The sequence below is a fragment of the Gopherus flavomarginatus genome, chromosome 4, assembly GCF_025201925.1.
Source record: "Gopherus flavomarginatus isolate rGopFla2 chromosome 4, rGopFla2.mat.asm, whole genome shotgun sequence".
In the NCBI taxonomy this organism is placed as follows: domain Eukaryota; kingdom Metazoa; phylum Chordata; order Testudines; family Testudinidae; genus Gopherus; species Gopherus flavomarginatus.
In genome coordinates this window covers 36,479,172-36,499,509 of record NC_066620.1, presented here as the reverse complement: position 1 = coordinate 36,499,509, position 20,338 = coordinate 36,479,172, and the positions used below count along the sequence as shown (strand labels likewise).

The window sequence follows — 20,338 nt, the reverse complement described above, 5'->3', positions numbered from 1 at the left end:
CCGGAGCGCCCCAGGTGAGGCAGGGACCCCTCCCCCTCTGAGTCACTGAGTTTCGCCCAGGCGCTGCGGGGTTTATTAGCCCGGGTGGGGCAGGGGCAGGGGCAGCGCCAGCGCCAGCGATCGCAGGGGGAGGAGTGGCGGCAGCCACCCCAGGTGGGTGTAACTGGAGACGGGAGGCGCGGCCAGGTCACTACCTGCGGAACCTGTCGGGCAGCTCAGTCAGTGACTGGGAGCGGTTCCCCGAGGCGCACGCACAGGTCGCTCTCCCGCAGCTACAGGGCCAAGCGCTCCGGACCGCCCGCCCGCCATGGAGCTGCTCCGCGGGGCTGCGCTGCTGCTGCTGGTGGCCGCCGTGTGCTGGGCTCAGCAGGACCAGGGTGAGTAGGGTCCGTGCCCCAGAATGGGCCCTCCCGGCAGGGCGAGGCGAGCTCCGCCGTGGCGCTCCGGCCGCCCTTGGCGCTGTGGCTAGCGCGGGCTCCGCCTGCTGCTGGGGAGCTGAGCCGCCGGGGGCGGGAGCTGGGCCGGGCGCGCCGCAGGGTTGGGAAGCGCCGTGCTGGGAGCGCCCGGTGCCCTCTGGGTGGCTGAGCCGCGCCCCGAGCACCTGCGGGGCTCTGGCTGGGTCTCGGGAACCGCCCGGCCCGGCCCCGCCCCTGGGTGCGTGCGGGGCCGAGCCCGGAGAGTTTCCCGCGGAGGGGCGCGCACGGAGGATACTTGAGCGGCCGGGGGGAGGCGAAACCAGCTGTTGGGTGCGGGGCCGGGGTCGGCAGGGCCAGAGGAGCCGAGACAGTCTCCCGGCCGGTTCCCGCTCCGCCGGGCGCGGGGTGGGTGCGGGGCTCGGCAGGGCCCGAGGAGCCGAGACATTCTCCCGGCCGGTTCCCGCTCCGCCGGGCGCGGGGTGGGTGCGGGGCTGGGCTCGGCAGGGCCTGAGGAGCCGAGACATTCTCCCGGCCGGTTCCCGCTCCGCCGGGCGCGGGGTGGGTGCGGGGCTCGGCAGGGCCCGAGGAGCCGAGACCTTCTCCCGGCCGGTTCCCGCTCCGCCGGGCGCGGGGTGGGTGCGGGGCGGGGCTCGGCAGGGCCAGAGGAGCCGAGACATTCTCCCGGCCGGTTCCTGCTCCGCCGGGCGCGGGGTGGGTGCGGGGCGGGGCTCGGCAGGGCCCGAGGAGCCGAGACATTCTCCCGGCCGGTTCCTGCTCCGCCGGGCGCGGGGTGGGTGCGGGGCTCGGCAGGGCCCGAGGAGCCGAGACCTTCTCCCGGCCGGTTCCTGCTCCGCCGGGCGCGGGGTGGGTGCGGGGCTCGGCAGGGCCCGAGGAGCCGAGACCTTCTCCCGGCCGGTTCCCGCTCCGCCGGGCGCGGGGTGGGTGCGGGGCTCGGCAGGGCCCGAGGAGCCGAGACATTCTCCCGGCCGGTTCCTGCTCCGCCGGGCGCGGGGTGGCCTCGCGCGGGTCACTCGCTGCGCTTTGGCTCGGCGCTCGCCCACAGCCTGCGAAAGGGGGACGCGGGCCACGTCTGCAGGGGGGTTAAGTGCTCACAGCGTCCCTGGGGGTTTAATCTCTTTTAGGTTGTACATGTGCCAAAAACAAACGCACATCCAACTGCATTGGCAATGATACCGGCTGCTGGTGCACATCCATTGGGTCAGAAGTCTCAGTCCGGTGTGACAAACGTAAGTATCGCCTACACGCCTTGGTCTGGGCAGCCGCCTACTGTTATCCTTTCAGGTGAGACCTCACTAGGTCTGACCACTGGGCTGCGTTGGCAGTCATTGGTGCTGACTGCTTCAGAGGAAAGGACAAGAAGCCACAAAATGGGCACTTAGGAAGCTTTCCCCAAGGGTGAATTATTCCTTAATCCTCCCTTACTGATTGAAAAGGTTATAAACCCATTGAGCTAAGGGTCAAATTTGTTTGTCATGTCTAAACAAGTTCTCATTATCCAAATCTATGTATATTTCCACCCCCCCCCCTTTGTTTTAATCCTTGTCCTCTGTCTCCTGGTAAGGCCTTCCACAGGTGACTTTTGTGTAACGTTTCCTTTTAGCAACACTACAGTTGCTGCCTTTCAATAGAACATCATTCTACTTATAGCAGACCAAAACCAGTCACTGATGTTTTGAATCAATGGTTCTGGTAACTTTCAAGATAAAACTTCTTCTTTTTTTTTTTCTTTTTTTTCCCTTAACTATTCTTAGTGACTTCAAAATGTCTGCTGATGAAGGCAGAAATGGCTGGCTCGAAATCTGGTCGTAGGGAGAAACCAAAACATGCATATGTAGACAATGATGGCATTTATGATCCTGACTGTGAAAACAGTGGCATCTTCAAGGCTAGGCAGTGCAATGGAACTTCCTGCTGGTGTGTGAACACTGCTGGAGCAAGAAGAACTGAAAAGAGTGATGCAGACTTGCAGTGCAGTGAACTAGTCAGAACAAGGTCAGTCCTGTAACACATTATGGTGCCATATTCTAATAGTACATGACTTGCCTTCTGTATTTTGTATATAAGGGAAAACTTAAGAGTGTGTATATGTGAACCAAGAATCCAGTAATCCTAACCTTCTAATAACTTAATCAGTTTTAAAATAATTTGATACTTCATTTAATACGTCTGTGTGAATGTGCAGGGAATGGTGGAAAGAAGTTTCTAGTTCTTGCTCACAACTTAATTTTAAAAAAATCAGTTAACATTGATCTCAGAACATGAGTAAGTAAAGTATTTTAATATATTGGTGTACCTGACTCTGTAGATACTTAAAATATTTGCTCTTAACTGCTTTTATATTTCAGCTGGATCATCATTGAAACAAAACACAGTGAGAGAAGTACAGCTGTGGATGCTTCTCGTTTGAAGGAGTAAGTGCATCAAATTAAAACATCTGTCTGTGCTATAGTATGCAGTTGAGGATGTTTTATTTTTCACTAGTATGTTTCAACTAGGGCTGTCAATTAATTGCAGTTAGTTTGTTTTGAGTTAGTCACTGGAGTTAATGCAGCGTTTTTTAATCAAGTTATTAACACTGTTAAATTTAAAATGGTATTCTATTTATTATTATTCACATTTTTGGATGTTCTACACTTACAGATATACTGATTTCCATTACAACACAGAATACAAAATGTACAGTGCTCACTTGTATTTTGATTACATATATTTGATCTGTAAAAAAGATAGTATTTTTCAATTCACCTCTTACAAGTACTGTAGTGCACCTTACAAATGTAGATTTTTTGTTTGTTTGTTACATTACTTCACTTCCAAACAACAATGTAGGCTCTAAAGTTTTACAGGTCCACTCAGTCCTACTTCTTGTTTGTCTTAGCATTTGGCTGAACAAATTTGTTTACATTTACAAGAGATGATGCTGCCACCTTCAGATAGCATGAAGGGGCATATAAATGTTTAGCATATCTGGCAAGTAAATATCTTGCAGTGCTGGTTACAGAACTGCCTTGCAAACACCTGGTCTCACTTTTCAGGTGACATTGTAAATAAGAAGCGGGCGGCATTGTTTACATTTATGGGAGATAATTTTAGCCATTGGCTGAACAAGTAGGATTGAGAGGACTTGTAGGCACTTAGTTTTCCATTGTTTTGTTTTGAATGCAGTTATAGATTTGTTACATATTGGAAAAATACTATTTCTTTTTTTTTACAGTGCAAATATTTGTAATCAAATAGTACAAAGTGAGCACTGTTGTAATTTTTTAAATGTAGGAGACATCCAAAAATACTTAAATGGTATTCCATTATTTAACAGTGCAATTAAAACTGCAGTTAATCACAATTATTTTTTAATCTCGTGATTAATTTTTTTAATAGCTCTAATTTAAACTAAGTAAAATAAAAATTCTTAGGTTTTGGCAATATTAGAACACCAAAAATAACTGGCCTTCCGGTTTGAGCCTTTGAGTTACACTTGCGTCCCACTATCTTCTTCCCTGCAACTGATAGCTAGAAATTTAAGATTAAAACTGTCATATAATCACTTGAGACTGAGGTGGGTTTTTAAAAAAAAAAAAGGCAAATATTGCAAGTGTTACAATACCTGACTCACTTCATTAGAAGTTTTGACTTGGCCTTCACAATGCTTTATCATACGCTCCCATGAAAGTCCCAGTTGTCACTGGAGCTGCTGCTATATGTTGTACAAAAGTCCTCCTATAGGGCTCTTACTCATGAAAATGAAGACTCCTAATATGTTTGGGTGGCAGTTTAGCTTCTGTGTAAACTTAGAGTTGCTACATTTTAATATTGTAATCTTCTTGCAGAAGCATCAAAAATGAATTTAAGGAGCGTTACTCGCTGGATCCGAAGTATATAAGTGATGTTGTGGTAAGAGGCGTATCTTTTTCTTTACTTAGAAATGTGTCTGGAAGTCAATTTAATATCTTAAGATTGAGCTCATACAAAGCAAGCATTTTGGTGCTAGTATGACTATAAAACACTTAAATTGGAATATTCCAGTTGAATAGCAATGGTGATAGTATTGTTTTGAGTGTAATCATTCAGTTAACTAAAGTAGAGACTGAAGGGTAGGCAGTGCCTAGATCTGGATTAGATTTAGAGTTGGATTTTCTCCATTCTCCTCCAAAAAGGGAGGAGAGATGTGCCTTGTTTGGGGAATCTACTCCTACTCAGAACATGCTTCTGAGACACTGCCCCTACCTTCCCTTTCCTGTGAATCCTGTCCTGACAATCTCTTCAGACATGACCAAAATCTTGAGTTGCTCATGAATTGGAAAAATCAGAGTAAAGGCTGGTGCAAATTCTCATCCGTTTACTGTCCAAAAGAATTCTAAAATTCCTCCTCCCACCATATAGATAACTTTGCTTAACCATTGCATGGTTCAAATACATCATCTAATGTGCTATTTTTGGTATTTCCATCTTGTTCTCAATCTGTAAAACTGCTCATCAGTAACATTAAAAAGAACATAACTCTATGGAATTGCTTTAAAACATTATAAAGGACTTGTTGTTTTTTTCATCACTCTAGTTGTTTACAAGGAAGTAATAACGGTAACACTGCTTTTACTCTTGCAGTATGAAAACCCTTATATCACTATTGAACTGAAGCAAAATGTTTCCCAGAAGTCTGCTCAGGATGTGGATATAGCTGATGTGGCTTACTACTTTGAAAAAGATGTAAGACTGCATTAATAGTTTGCTTTCAAAACAGTGACTTCGAACAATTATATTCAAGTGTACTGGCTAATAATTTTGAGTTGTATCCAACATTGTTTTTAGATGGATTATTGCATAAGTGCAGTGTGCTAATAAGTGCCTCTTCAACCTCCCACAGGTCAAAGGTGACTCTCTAATTCAGAGTGGCACACTAAACATAAACATCAGTGAAGAGCCTCTAAAATTTGATCAAGCTCTAATCTACTATGTTGATGAAAAGCCACCAGAGTTTTCCATGAAACGTCTGACTGCTGGTGTTATTGCTGTCATTGTAGTGGTGATACTAGCAATTGTTGCTGGAATTATTGTACTGGTAAGTTTTTTAGTTGCAAACAAGTCTAGTAATACTGGCAATGTACACTTTTTGTGCCAGCACTCTAGACCAGTGGTCCCCAACTTTTGTCTGCTGCAGCACATCTCCAACTCCAGGGGCTCTTCCCTCCTGTAGTCATTGGCTAGGGAGGGGTAGGAGGAGAAGGGGATAAGCACAGGAGCTGACCTGTTGCTCACACAGTAGGGGAGGGAGGAAGAGAAATTAAGCTCTGGTTGGTTGCTCTGCCCTGGAATAGGCAAGGACAATGACTAATCAAAAGGTGGTGGACCCTCACATGTACTTTTTAAAAAATTCCACAGCACACCTGTTTGGGACTTATGGCGCACTGGTTGGGAAGTAGTAGTGTAGACTACAGAGAAGCAATCATGTATATTACAGCAGAAAATGATTTCTGTAAAATCACTTGCACTCAGTCTGTAATCTGACTGTATAAAATAAATGACAAACTTTACACTTGTCTCCTTCTGAGCTCAGTCACTGGATTAAAAACCTGTTTCTGCTTTTTGTTCTCTCTAGAGCTCTGGTGCAGCACACAAGTAGGTGATCCTTTTTGGAGATAGATTTAAGTTAAGTTATCCTATCTGGATAGCTTTTTTTTTTTTTTTTTTTTTAAATCTGCTAGTCCAATGTAGTAAAGTGGGTAGCAGAAACTTTTTTCTTTCCCTTCCTTAAGGACTCAAGGTTTGGGAAACTTTAGAGCACTGAGCGGGCTTGAAGCTTAACACTGAATTGTGATGCTTGACTTAACTGTTAACCTTTCTGTCTCTTACAGGTAATCACTAGGAAAAGGAGGGGAAAGTATGAGAAGGCTGAGGTAAGTTCCAAAGGATCCAGACCACTTTATTAGGTACAGACTTCTATGAAGGCTAAAGGTGTGGAGTGTCACTTTCCTCAGGATTTTTTCTAGGGGGAAAGACTTCTTTTCCAACTAAGGCAAAATTTCTTTTTGTGAGGGTTGCAAAGCAAATGTCAAAGCTCTGTGTTCGTATACAAGTGACTCTAGTTGCAATGACTTAGTGTGGCAAGGGCTCATGGTTTTTAATACTTGCTGGCTGCTTGCTGTGTAATAAACCAGTTATTGTAAATCTGTATTCCTGTTTAGGTACGTCCTTTCCTAATCTCCACAGGATTATGACTATATGCAAGTAATGTACTTGGCAATAGGGGCAGTCTGATGCCGAGAGGAACTTCTTCTGTCTGGTACTTCTGTACCTTGAGACTCAGGCCTCAAACGAGAGAGGCACAAAACATCTAGCTTAAAACTTATTCACTTGCTCTCTGCCAAGCAGAAGAAAAATTCAAATTTTGGGTTCCTTGAAGTAGCACTAGCAAGCCTAGCATTGTGTGATATCAGTGGTAGTAGCAGCAGCATCACCAGATTTGACTAGATCTCCTGGTTGCAGACTATGGTCTATGCACTGATACTTTTCCAAAAAGAGTGTTTATTAAGTAACTCTAAAACATGTCATGGCATGGTGACAGACCTCTTTTATATGAGCAAGGTTAATGAATATTTGGTGCACTAAGCCCAAACATTTATGCAGGCATTAAGTTCCCAGTAACAGAGTTAAATCCATTCATAATTGTTTGTTTGCAACATCTACTAACAATAGTAAAGCTAAGCCCATGAGTAAGTGTTTTGTAGAAGGAGGATTTTATTTTCTATTTGGCTGAGTGAAGCGAGGCCCTAAACTGCTTCACAGTGCATGCCAAGGCATAGCCACAAATTATGTAACCATGGGATGAAAATGCCTGGCTATGATAGGGTGTTTGGGGCAGTGGCAGAGCTAATACAGAGACCGAGAGTGACTGCCGCCACCTCCCTCCCCCTAGTGGCCTTTAAGGAGGTAAATATAATTGTCTTCCAACATCTGTACCATTAATATTTTTCTCTTCTTCCTTCCCACCCCAGGCAAAGGAAATGAATGAAATGCAAAGAGAATTAAACCCATAACTGAAGTCACTAAAGACAAATCATGAACTATCAAGAAGGCAAACAGAACTAAAACAAGACTAGAAGTGTGGATTTAAATTTTGTATATGTTTGTGGTCTACGGGAAAAAATTATGTGACTTAGTGATCTCTGAAATTCTAATGAGCATAGATAGGATAAGTACTAGTACCACTGTTGCCAATCTTGAGGGGGTGGGAGGGGTACAAGTTTAATTTGGGAGCTGGATAACTCTCCAAGAGATTGTAGCGATGAGCTGACTCTGCAGAAGTGTTGCAGTAACACATCTATTACAAACTTCCTACTGCAAATAATGGGAAATTAATCTAAATACACTTTTTTGAGGCTGGCCTTGTCAGGGTATAGCTACAGAACTCTGAATACCTGCTCTCTGGCTCATGTACAGTTGAATATGGCTTTGTTTTTAAAGATGTCTGTATGTACACTGTCTTTGATACATTTGCTGTAACTTTTTTTTATGACTTGAATTTAATAAAACTCTAAAACAAATTGCCAGCTCTTTATTATATTGACTTTATATTCTACTAGTCTAGTTAAACTAATCATGCAGTACTTTGGTATTATCCTCTGTGCTCCCATGTAAAAATATCTAGAGAAGAAAGTAAGCAACCCAGACATTCATGAATTTCTATGGGAAGATTAGATCACAAGTGCCATGTCTTATGTGCACCTAAACATCCTTATTGTATTGGCCAACCACCTTTCTGGCTGGGCACAAACTGTTTAAGCTCTTGTCTTCTGGCATGCTTGTTGCAGGCATGATATAAACATGGCATCTGTTTCTATTTTGAATGGATAAATTATATCAAAGCCAAAGACTACCCAGTTGTTAAATACTAACACAGTAAATGTATGTGTAGCTTTGATTTGTGGGGGAGGGAGTCCTTATGTGCACATAATTGTACAACTGTATTTAAAAAATGCAGATTCCTATGACATAAGTTCCTCAACCCCTGTTCCTACTCAGTAAAGAACTCTGTATTTTATCCAGACTTGCCCTTTTAATACATTGAGTTAGCTGTGCCTGTCATGAGCTTTACATAAGAATGTGTGTTATCTTCGAAGTGCCAAAAATCTTGGGGTGGGGGCAGGATCTAATGTAAAAATGGCTGTCAAACACCTCAATGAAAACTTTTAAAAAATTTGTTTCGATTAGTAATACTTAAGATTTTTGTCATCGTTATTTTAGTGACATTCGGGGACAGGTTGTGGCAATACACAGAAATTCACACAAGCCTGCAACCTGTCCTTGACTTTCACTAAAAATAATAAGTGGGGACACTGATTACTGGAATGAAATGAAGCCTGAGTTGCTGCCATGGGGGGGGTGAGGTGGGGGCAGACAGCTCTAGTACCTGCCCCTACTACTGTAGCAAAGGCTAAAGCTGAGGAAGTCCGAGGTTCCTTTAAAATAACAGAATCCATAACTATCAATTGGATCCTTGGTAGTAATCAATGCTCAGCAGAACAGGGCTGTTTCAATATCAAATCTAGCTTTGTTTCTAGTTTTGACTGGAGAACTGCTTTAAAGTTGCAAGAATATAATAGGTTCAGCCATTTTTTAGCTGAGTTTAACTTGAAGTCTCTACTATAAGTAGTGATCCCTCCCCCTTCCTCCAATTCTTCTAACAATCTAAACCATAAATCACAAATCTTAACCCAGTTGCTTTCAGTCTAAGGATGGGTAACAAACTGAATACTAGGTAACTTTAATGGCTCTGCTTTCATGGATGAGTTTTTACTTTATATTCAGGCTTGTTAGTGGAAATATTCCCAGAGTCTGGTTGCTTTGGACTCAGTACTTCAGTCTCAAAGGGACAGGTTTTAACTTGTAGATGCTGTGGAGCATACTGGAAATACTAAGGGGTTATGGTGCGGTAGAAGCTGCACCATAGTTAAGGTTGCATTACATAATTCTGTTTAATAGGAGCTTTACATTTTTGCTAAAATCTCACTGAAATGGAAAATGCCAAAAGGCATTGTAGACTTTGACTCCTATTAAATTTTTTTTTGTTGTTTGAATGGAAAATAATATGGCTGTGGAATGAATAACTTCAAAATCACCCCTGCAATTTTACACTGGAGTGTCTTGCTTTTGTTGTAAATTTTTTCAAGAAATCTAAGACAGTCTGGATCTTGTCCTTTAGCCATGTTTGCTCTTCATTTGCTGATTGCTAAAATATCAGTTACACAGCAGTGTTAGAACAATTTATAACTTTTTAGCCATAACAGAAAATACGTGTCAAGCTAAATCTACAGAACAATGGGATCTAAACTTGTGTCTAGAAATCAATTTTTGAAAGATTTAGGCTTCTAAATCAGTTAGATATTGCAACACTGAATGCAGCAACACCTAAATACCTTGAGAATCTGGGCCTAAGGCCACAACCTCAATCTAAAAAAGAAGTGCTGTTGAACACTCCATTTTAAAAATATGTTAACAGAGCTTGTGCAAGATCATAAACCACATGTCTAACTTGAAAATCCACAATCTTAGCCACTCCCCTATGCTGCATTTCAGGGTGACTAGACCGGTTTGGGTTATCCTGTGTTAATCACTATAAACCACACACTTCTCCTAAAGCCAGGAATAGAATACAGGATTCCTAATCACCCATTTCTACTGCTTGCTAGTAAACAGGTGTGAAACCCACTTGGAAAGTGTCAAGTCCTCCTCTATTGGTTAGCAATTACTCCTGTAGCTCAAGTAGTAAGGCAGCCTAAGATAGGGACCTGATGATGGTCAAGGTGTTGAAACCTTGCTGCTGTTCTATGTAGGGAGATGGTATGGTTGCATGTAATAGAGGGAAGACTTTAAAACAGATTGAAAAACTATGATCTGAAAAGTAGGTGTGAATCACAAAAATACAAAGTGGCCATCTGTTGGGCCTGTCTTGTAGGAGGTGACTTCTGGGTACTGGTCTGGCTCTGTCAATCAGTTTTTTCACTTTAGCAGGTGGGTATTGTAGTTTTAAGAATGCTTGATAGAGATCTTGTAGGTGCTTGTCTCTGTCAAAAATACATGTTTCACATTTCAGTTTGTAAAACATTTTGCCTGTGTAACCCACTGGTCAGTGCGTGTTTCGTTAGGGTTGCCGAGTCTCCAGGAATTAAATATTAATCTGTAATTAAAGATTGTCATCTGATGAAACTACCTGGAATATGTCCAACTAAAGTTAGTAACCCTACCCTCTATGCCCCCATGGTCCACAGAGGATGAGAGTCTGACAGTTCTCACTCCAAGAGACTAGGTCTTTAGCAAACATGCTAAAGACTCATACTTTCACTTCTGTAGGTCATCAGTTCAATCAATATGGTGTTGGCCAAGATAGCAGCCATCACATTTGCAGGTGTCCCACATTGACATCTTTGAAGGTTAAGAGGTATGCTTTATGCTGGCAAGAGACGGGGGGTCTGGTGAAACAGGGAGCCCAATACCCAGACCTGCTGGTACAATGCAGGTATGTACACCCAGAAGTCCACAAGAGGCTCTGAGAGTTTCAGGAAGTGAGTGATGAGATAGATTCCTTCATGAAATTCTCTCCAGCTCACAGGTTATGTCACCACTGCTAAGCATGGACATTTGATCATGGTGTACTTACTTTCAGTAATTCTTAAACAGAATATATATAGATACAGGGTTTACTGAGATGAGTGTCAGCACTCACACTCTTCTGAAGAGTCAGTGCAGTTCAGAGCAGCTTTAGCAGTGTAGTTCCTCCATGTGATCTCAGGCAGGTGCAGCTTCCTTTCTCCCTGATTCTGCAGAGCTATCTACTGAGGTACACTAAAGCTGAATAAAAAAATAGGAAATCAGCAAACAAACTATGTTTTGGGACAGTTAAGATTGCAACAAGACATGATTCATTGACACAAAACCTTAAAAGAGTGGAAACAAGGGGAAAAAGGTGTGCATTCTTTTCTACCTTTATATTGCCATGCAACACTATTGATAACACACTCCACAAGAGTTTCACTTCCATCTGCAACAGATACCAAAAGGTGTGTATGTACCCCAGCTTCTTGCGCTTGTTGCAAGAAAAAAGCTGTGATGAATAGGCATTTCTCTATGAATGATTTGTTGACCTACAAAAGTCCTTTGATATGGTTAGCAGGAATGGCATATACAAAATTCTGTCGAAAACTGGCTGTCCACCAAAAGAGCTCTCCCTATTTAAGAATGAAAGCAACTATCCATCATGAAAATGAAGCATTGTCTGAGTTACCCTTGCCCCCTCTTCCGGCACCCCGGCTTTATGGCCAGCTTAAGAACTGCCCACAATGCAGACAAAGGCCAAAGCTCCAATACAGCTACACGCTCAAGCAAGGTTTCAAGACATTCAGCATTCCCATTGACAACTGGAAGAACCCTGCCCAGAATTGCTCAGTCTGGAGCCGTCATCATACAGAGCCACCAGAGAGCCCAGGCTGAGGCCCATAGGCAAGCCAGGAAGGAGAGTTTGCTCCAACCTCCATCTGGAGAGTGGACCTGTAGCCACTCTGGGAAGGTCTACCGCTTGTACATCAGGCTCTTCTCCCACACGACTGTCATGCACCATTGACTGACTGACTTTGTCATGTTTCTTTTCATTTGTCAAGATGTTGGATGGCCATGTACCATGTACCCCAGCTTCATCAAACTTGCACTTTAATGCAAAACCTTAACAGTGACCTCAGCAGCGTTACAGCAGAATAATTTCCTAAATACACAACATGTGTGACACTCAGAGGTGCTGTCGATATAATTGATATAAAAGCATATGAGGTCACTGTTAAGGTTTTGCATGCTTATTTCCATGCTTTTAGGGTTTGGGGTGGATAGAGTATGTCTTGTTGCAACCTTAACTGCCACTAAACTTAGTTTTTGTTTGCTAATAACACTACAAGAGTTAACGCTGCTATAGTGCAAAGAGCTGATCTGGCAGTAACATAATGAATTCTTTCAGAGTGGCAGCCATGTTAGTCTGTATCAGCAGAAACAAGGAGGAGTCCTTGTTGTTTTTATAATGAAGTCTGTGTTTCTTTATTTTCTTAGGGATTGTTTACACACACTTGCTGCACAGTTTTATTTTGGTTTAGAAACACAGAAAGTTAAGCCCCCTAATGTAGATGCAGTTATACTGATATAAAGGTACTTATATCGGTGTAGTTTACAAAGATAAGCTATATCAACAAAAGCACTTTTAAACTAGCAAAACTGCATCCACTCTAGGGCGTTGTATTGCTTTATCCATATCTATTCCTAAACTGAGATAGTTAGAAAGGTACATAAACTGTGTGTAGATCAGCTCTTTAAATGGTTATTTGCATTGTTCAGAACTGTTTCAACAATTGCTTTCTATTAATCTCTTTTTTTAAGCAGTTGCACTGGGCTTTACCTAGTTTTGTCTCTTTACTGAGCAAGCACTTACTAGCAAATAGTATAATTACATACAAATTAATATGTCGGGGGATGAGGGAAAAGAGAAACCAGAAGTGAGAGTGCCTGAGTCCTGCAGCCATGCTGATGCAGACTTCAACCAGTTTCCTTGTTTCCTTTTTTAAAAGCTATACTGGAAGATTCTAAACGCTACATCCAGTTATATGACACACAGTAAATATTATCTTAATTTTCCATTTGCACAAGTTCCTTGGACGAGGGAGCAGGCATTTTTAAAATCTCTGTAGAAAGTGTAAAAAAATATGATACTTTATAAACCTTTTTAAAATAAAGATTAAAAAGGTTAGAGTAGGCTCAGGGCCAGTGCCAGTTTTTCTGCCGCCCCAAGCAGAAAAAGAAAAAAAAGGTGCAGCAGTGCAATTGTGCCACTCCACTCTTCTGTGGCAATTTGGCAGCAGGTCCTTCGCTCTGAGATGGACTGAGACTCCCACCGCCAAATTGCCGCTGAAGACCCGGACGGGCCGCTCCAATAGCGGCTGGAGTGCCAGCCCTTGGTATTGGCTACCCCAAGCACCTGCTTCTTTCGCAGGTGCCTGGAACCAGCCCCAACTCAGAGTAGGACAAATCATAAAGCACGTTTTTTTTTTAAGTTGGTTAATTTAAGCAAGCTGTGTCTTGCTCCAAGCAGAAACATAATTAAATATATAGAACTGTTATGGTGTGGCTGGAATAGCAGCCCCTTGTGGATCTTCCCAGCAGCCTGATAGGGCCATGGGTATCCAGGGTGTGGTGAAGGGAATAAGGCAGGAAGTCTCTGTCCCCTGCATCCACTGAGCATTCTTACAGTCTTCACCCCTTTGGCGGGCTGGAGGAGCTTAGCCTCAAAATGTTCCCAAGCAAAAAGTAAAGTCAACTCACTACTGGAGTCATCCTCAAAGTCCAAAACAGTCGCTCTCTCCTGGGGACTAAGTTCTTCTCCCCCAGTGGCTGCCCTGACTGTCGGGCCTGTTTCTCCACCAGCAAAGCTCCCTTCACACGGAGACACAGAGCTATGTCCTGTTGCCTCACCAATCAAACCGGAACTGCTACTATTTCTTGGGTTTTGTGGCATAACAGACTAATTTCTGAGTCTATGACCACCATCCACTGTACTTCAGATCTTGTTCATGACTTAGAGTCTTGCACCGGTACTCTTAAAAAATTGCAGAAGAGCTTTTTATATTGGGCCACATTTTCCTTGTATCCTTGAAAAACATTGCAAGGAAAATGTTATTTTAAGACCTCTGAGTTTTCTAAATAAACACCTCCTTTCAGTGGTACAGTCTGTACAGTCCCAAAGGATATGATCTATCATTTCCTGGACCTTACATATTACACATAATCCATTTTATATTTGTTAATTAGAAATGAACTACTATTTAATCCATTTAGAATGCTAAATAAAGCCACTTCACTCTTCCTCTCGAGGCCTTGGATTATATCAACATTTTCAAATGTTGGGCATACTTCTCGGAATTGTTTGCCCTTTGTTTCATTTGCCTAGAGTTCTTGACATTCCTTCCTTAGCTCATTTTTGATTAGGTGTTTAAATTCCAGTTTTCTTACAGGGATTCCTAGGACAACTTATTCATGATTAATAGTATTTTTTACCTGTTTGTCCACCAATTCATTGCCTGTTATCCCTATGTGTGTTGTGATCCATGCTATTATTATAGTTATATTCAATTGTGCCAGTTTGGTTGTTAGCAGTAATATTTCATTAAGAATATCCCTTCTGCTGGCAGGCACTGTACATTGCCTACAGCCCTAATAAGGAATCAGACAGGATGGGGGCAGCTGGCCACACATCTAAAGCCCAATTTAGTGCTAGCATAGTTCCTGTTAGCTCAGCGGTAAAGGTGGATAGCGTTAGCTAGCCTTATGAGTCACAGTGAGGGCACACAGAAATCTTTTACCAATCTTCCTATTCCTTCCTCTTTGGAGCCATCTGCATTTGTTTGGCAACAGTGTCCCCATTTATCACAAATATATTGATTTGCTATATCTTGCATATTTATCGGTCTTCTCCTTTTATTTATTTCATTATATAATTGCATGTCTATCTCAGGGGGAATGGTTTTCCAGTGACAGAGTATTTTCCCATAGCTATAGATTTTGGTCTCTTTTAATCATTTCTTTTCATTAAGATACTTTATCCACTTTTGTACCCTGCTTACATTAGGAGTTTTGATTTTTTGTCCTACCCAACCTCCATGTAGTTCCCAACAATCATTACATATTAGCTTTGTGTTGTCAAATTCACTATAAACTAGTACTTTGGCCCAAAAGGTTAAGTCTAGGAGTTTCATTCTAAGACTGATAGGTATTTCACTGACTATCTTCTGTAGTACACACTGAGGTGAAGTAATGAAGGCACCACGTGCAATACACAATGCCTGTGCTTGGATATAGTCTATTTTTTTCAGATTTGTGTTGACTGCTGACCCAAAGGCCTGGCATCAATACGAGTCAATAATTTGTCTAATTAGCACTCTATAGAGCATTATCACCATTTTCTTATCCATTCCCTAGGATGTTCTAGAGATATTTTTAAGTAAGTTACTTCTACCTTTGCACTTAGCTTTAATATTTTCAATTGAGTTTGATATCAAATATCATAGTTACAAATTTGTAATTTTCCACTATATTTATAGAACTGTAGGTTGTATAGATAGAACTTTGCATCTTTTTGGATTGTCCTTGTTGTGAAGATCATTCCCTTAGGTTTGTCTATAGAGAATTTGAAATCCCACCTGTTTCCCCATTCTGCACTTCTCTTAACTGCATCAGTGATTCTTTTGGTGGTGCTTTTGGTTCATATGGCACAGTCATCAGCAAATAATGTGATCACTATTCCTATACTCATCTCCTTAGGGAGATCATTTATTATGATGTTAAAGAAGGTCGGACTTATCATAGTATAATTCCCAATTCTGGACCTTAGCGTCTAAAATATGGGTACTGGCATGAATTCCCCTAAGCTTAATTACCAGCTTAGATCTGATAGGCTGCCACCAATCTGGACTTAGAGTAGAGCACCTGATAGACTCTGGTCTCCCCCAAAAACTTCCCTGGGGGTCCCAAGACCCAAATTTCTTGGGTCTCACAACAAAGAGAAATAAACCATTCCCTTCCCCCTCCCTTTTTCCTCCCAGCTCCTTCCCGCCCTGGGAACACTAGGAGATTGCTTGATATCAATTTCTTGAAACACAACGCAGAGAGATCAAGTTTCTCTCTCCTCCTCACCCAGAGGCAATAAAAATTTACCTTTCCCTCCTTGCTTCCCACCAATTCCCTGGTATATACAGACTCAATTTCTTTGAGCCTTAATTAGGAGAGAAAAATTAACAGGTCTTAAAAGCAAAACTTTTAATAAAAAAGAAAGAAAAAGTAAAAGGTTTATCTCTGCACTTTAGATGGTAAACAGTTACAGGGTCTTTCAACTTATAAACAATAGAAAGAAACTTTCTCCAGCAGAAACACAATTTAAGCTACTTCCAGCAAGTACATATATGCAAATAAAAAAACAAATTAAAAGACTATAACCGCCTTTTTTCTTACTCACAATTTTGAATAGATAAGAGACTGTAGCAGGGAGATTGGCAGAAACCTGGTTGCACCTCTAGTCCCGTCCAGGACCCAGAGAGAACAAAGCCAAACCCAAAACTCACAAACAAAGGCTTCCCTCCCATGAGATTTGAAAGTATCTTGTCTTCTGATTGGTCCTCTGGTCAGGTGTTTGGGGTCCCTGTTTGTTAACCCTTTACAGGTAAGAGAGATATTAACCCTTAACTATCTGTTTATGACAGGGCTACTCACACTTCTCTGTGGAGTTCCATTTGCAGTTGAATATACATTGGAAAAAGCTTTCCTTATTTGGATTTGTATAATTCTTTTGTTTAAGAAGTCCCTTATCCATCTGTACATTTTTCCTATAATAGCTATGGAGGCCACTTTATGAAGTAGTCCCTCTCTCTATATCGCATCATAGTTTTTTTCTATGGCCAGGAAGGTTACTATAATGAATTCTTTGGTTTTCATGCATTTTTGTGCTTCTATCTCTTTCCTTACAATGTGGACAATTGCACTCCTATCTCTTCTGAACCCACTCTGTGTTCAATCTATGAACCTATTTCTTGCTAGGTGCACTAGTAATTTCTCCATTACCAATCTTTCCATGGTTTTATCTAAACATGCTGTGATGGAATTGTTCTGTATGCCTCAAGTCTTGAGCACAACGTATTCCATTTTCTCAGTGGGACAGTAATTGCATATTTCCAGTCCTTAGGTATCAGCTCTGAATTGAGCCAGGTTCTCTCCTTTCATTCTGCCTTTAGGCTTGTCATTGGCTGCAGGTATAGCAGCATGGGGCTAGTGGGGCCCAAAGGCTCTCTTCAACATCTCCACTGTTGGTGTGAGACCTCCCTGCTCCATCACACATCCCCCCACAACCTCATTTGTGGTATGCCCCTCCTGCATTGGTTCTTTCCCACCTCATGAAAAAAAAAATCAGCATTCAGGTGGGTTCTTCCAGGCATGTGATGGATGCCCCAGAAGGAGAAGGACTAGAGGGACTGGTACCACCTCATAATTAGGAGGTTGATTTCCTTCATGGTGTACAGCCAACATAGTGGGGTATGGTTGGTGACTAAGGTGATGTGACCGCCCAAAATGTAGTCCCATTTCACTGTCAATGCCTCTCTTTTTTAAATTACAGGATAAACCCGCTCCCTGGGAAATAACTTTCAACAAAGGTAGAGGATAAGGGGTTCATTTCCGTCCACCACCTGGAATAAAATGGTTTCTAATCCCACACCAGAGGCATCAGACTGTAGCAGGAATTCTCTGGTGACTTCAGGGTTATACAAGACTGGATCTTGGCAAAGGTGGGCCTTAAGGATTTGAAAGACCTCGTCACAAGTCTTCTTCTACTTAATCTTCTTTGGGCTATTATTGTTAAGGCGATTCATAACAGGGGCTGTAATTGTCAAAAATCTGGAAATAAACCGTCGGTAGTATCCTGCCAGCCCTAAGAAGTGGCTTACCTGTTTCTTTGAATTCGGCATGGAGCACATCTGGAGGGCCTGGACCTTACCCACCAAGGTTTGCATCTTGTCTTTTTACAGTGTGTACCTGAAGTATGTAGCCCAGGTGATATTTAGCAGAGTTCACTCTCAGAACGACCACCTTGAGGGGTTGTAGTACGGCACTTACACGTTCTAGGTAGTCTTCCCAGCTCTGACTGTAGATCATGACGTTGCCGAGGAAGTAGGTTGTCACCTGCGTTCTCCAACAATTTTGTAATGGCATGGCTGGAATAGTGCCCCGATGGACCTTTTCAGCGTCTTGAAGTAGCTGCAAGTCTCCCCAGCAGTGGGTGGAGAAAGTTTCTGTTCTCTGTGTCCACTGACCACTCTTACAGTCTTAACCCTTTAGAAGGGCAATAGGGGCTTAGTCCAGAAATGTTCCTAAGCAAAAAGTGAAGTCAGCTCATAAATGCATCATCAACAGCAGGGCCGGCTCCAGTCACCAAGCAGGTGCTTGGGGTAGCCAATAGAGAGGGGAAGCACATCCGGGTCTTCGGTGGCTGATCTCTCACTCCCTCTCGGAGCAAAGGACCAGCCACCAATTGCCACCAAAGACTGAAGCGGCAGCAGTAGAGCTGATCGCAATCGCGTTGGTTTTTTGCTGCTTGGGGTGGCAAAAACCCTGGAGCTGTCCCTGATCACCAGTGTACTTAACAGTTTCTTAGCTGAGCATCCCTCGCTCCTGGGGGCTAGGGGCTTACAGAGCTGTACGATGGTTAGCCACTGGCTGACCCAGAGGCAACAGGTCACAGCCCTCTTTCCTGAACAGGACATTTGCCACCATATTTTCTTTCCTCTTTATACAGAAGAAACCCCTTTTTGTCACCTTTGTTTGTTTGTAGTCTTCAGGACATAATATCAGAGGGTATCCATAATTTCACCTACAGAGTTGTTACAAATATTTCACAGTCACATCAATGACCAATGTGTTATTAGATTTCAAACAATATATTACGTCACCTTTTAAATAAATATGACACCAGTGTGTGAGGTGCAGTGAGTATGGCAGGCCTGATGAGCTGCTGATACAGAGTAGTGAATCATAAAAGGGCTTCTCAGTCACAGCTACTATACTCCCATGCCTGCTCTTAGGCATGTTTTTTTATCTTGCCCCATTTGTACTTTCAAGCAGAGGTGGCTTTCTTGTTTCCGTTAAATGTGCGTGTTTGCATATCATAATTACATACAAAGGAATTATATTAAAGGAGAGTTATCCAGCTTATGAAGTCAAGCACTCCAAAGTTAACAAATGACAGACTTATAGTTATTTGGGCAACATTAATTCTGCCTCTAGTGCATCTGATGTGTGCATTGCAGGAGCCAGAGGTCCTGTGGAAAAAATAGCTTGTGATCAATTTAATTAAAGACTGTATCATAATGTATATGCACAAGAGGGCCGAATTAAGTTGCATGGGCAACTGTAAACTTCCTTACTTTTGAGGGCTTGCCTTTGCAACCTCAATAACCCTGTTTTAACATATCTGTTGTATTTTTTGATGAGTAGGATGTACTAATCTATGATTGAGGTAGGAACCGTAATATTTAAATTTATTAAATTTTGTGTGCTTAATTTTCAACTATAACTTTTCACTCATGCTGTTGATTAATAGAAATTAACTCATGTGATTAACTCAAAAAATTAATCATGGTTAATGGCACATTTATTCACAATGTTAAACAATAGAATACCAATCAAAATTTATTAAATATTTGTGGATGTTTTTCTACCTTTCAAATACATTGATTTCAATTACAATACAGAATACAAAGTGTACAGTGCTCACTTGATATTAGTATTTATTATATTATTATTATATTATATTAATTACGTATATCTGCACTATAAAATGATAAACAAAAGAAATAGCATTTTTCAATTCAGCTTATACAAGTACTGTAATGCAATCTCTTTATCATGAAAGTGCAACTAACAAATGTAGATTTTGTTACATAACTGGACTAAAAATAAAACAATATAAAACTTTAGATCCTAAAAGTTCACTCAGTCTTACTTCTTGTTCAGCCAATCGCTCAGACGAACAAGTTTGTTTACATTTAGGGGAGACAATGCTGTATTTTAACAGTGCAAATATTTGTAATAAAAATAACAATATAAAGTGAGCACTGTACATGTTGAATTGTGTTGTAATTGAAATCAATATATTTGAAAATGTAGAAAATACCAAAACTATTTAAATAAATGGCATTCTATTATTAACAGTGTGATTAATCCTGCATTTAAATTTTTTAATCACTAGACAGTCCTACTTTTCCCTAACATTAGTTTTTGCATTTAGAATATATCTATATGCTCTTCCAGAAAGAGACCCAACCCCTTTCCTTTCC

General features: G+C 42.0%; 1 protein-coding gene across 1 annotated transcript; it reads left to right on the top strand.

Annotated features, from left to right (window-relative positions):
- The first annotated feature begins 121 nt into the window (after window positions 1-121).
- On the top strand, window positions 122-7,975 carry EPCAM (epithelial cell adhesion molecule). Its single transcript, XM_050951940.1, has 9 exons — window positions 122-377; window positions 1,559-1,663; window positions 2,189-2,429; window positions 2,783-2,848; window positions 4,265-4,328; window positions 5,040-5,141; window positions 5,299-5,493; window positions 6,287-6,328; window positions 7,427-7,975. Exons 1-9 carry the CDS (start codon window positions 308-310, stop codon window positions 7,466-7,468), a joined length of 927 nt encoding a protein of 308 aa, XP_050807897.1. The 5' UTR covers window positions 122-307; the 3' UTR covers window positions 7,469-7,975.
- The last annotated feature ends 12,363 nt before the right edge of the window (window positions 7,976-20,338 follow it).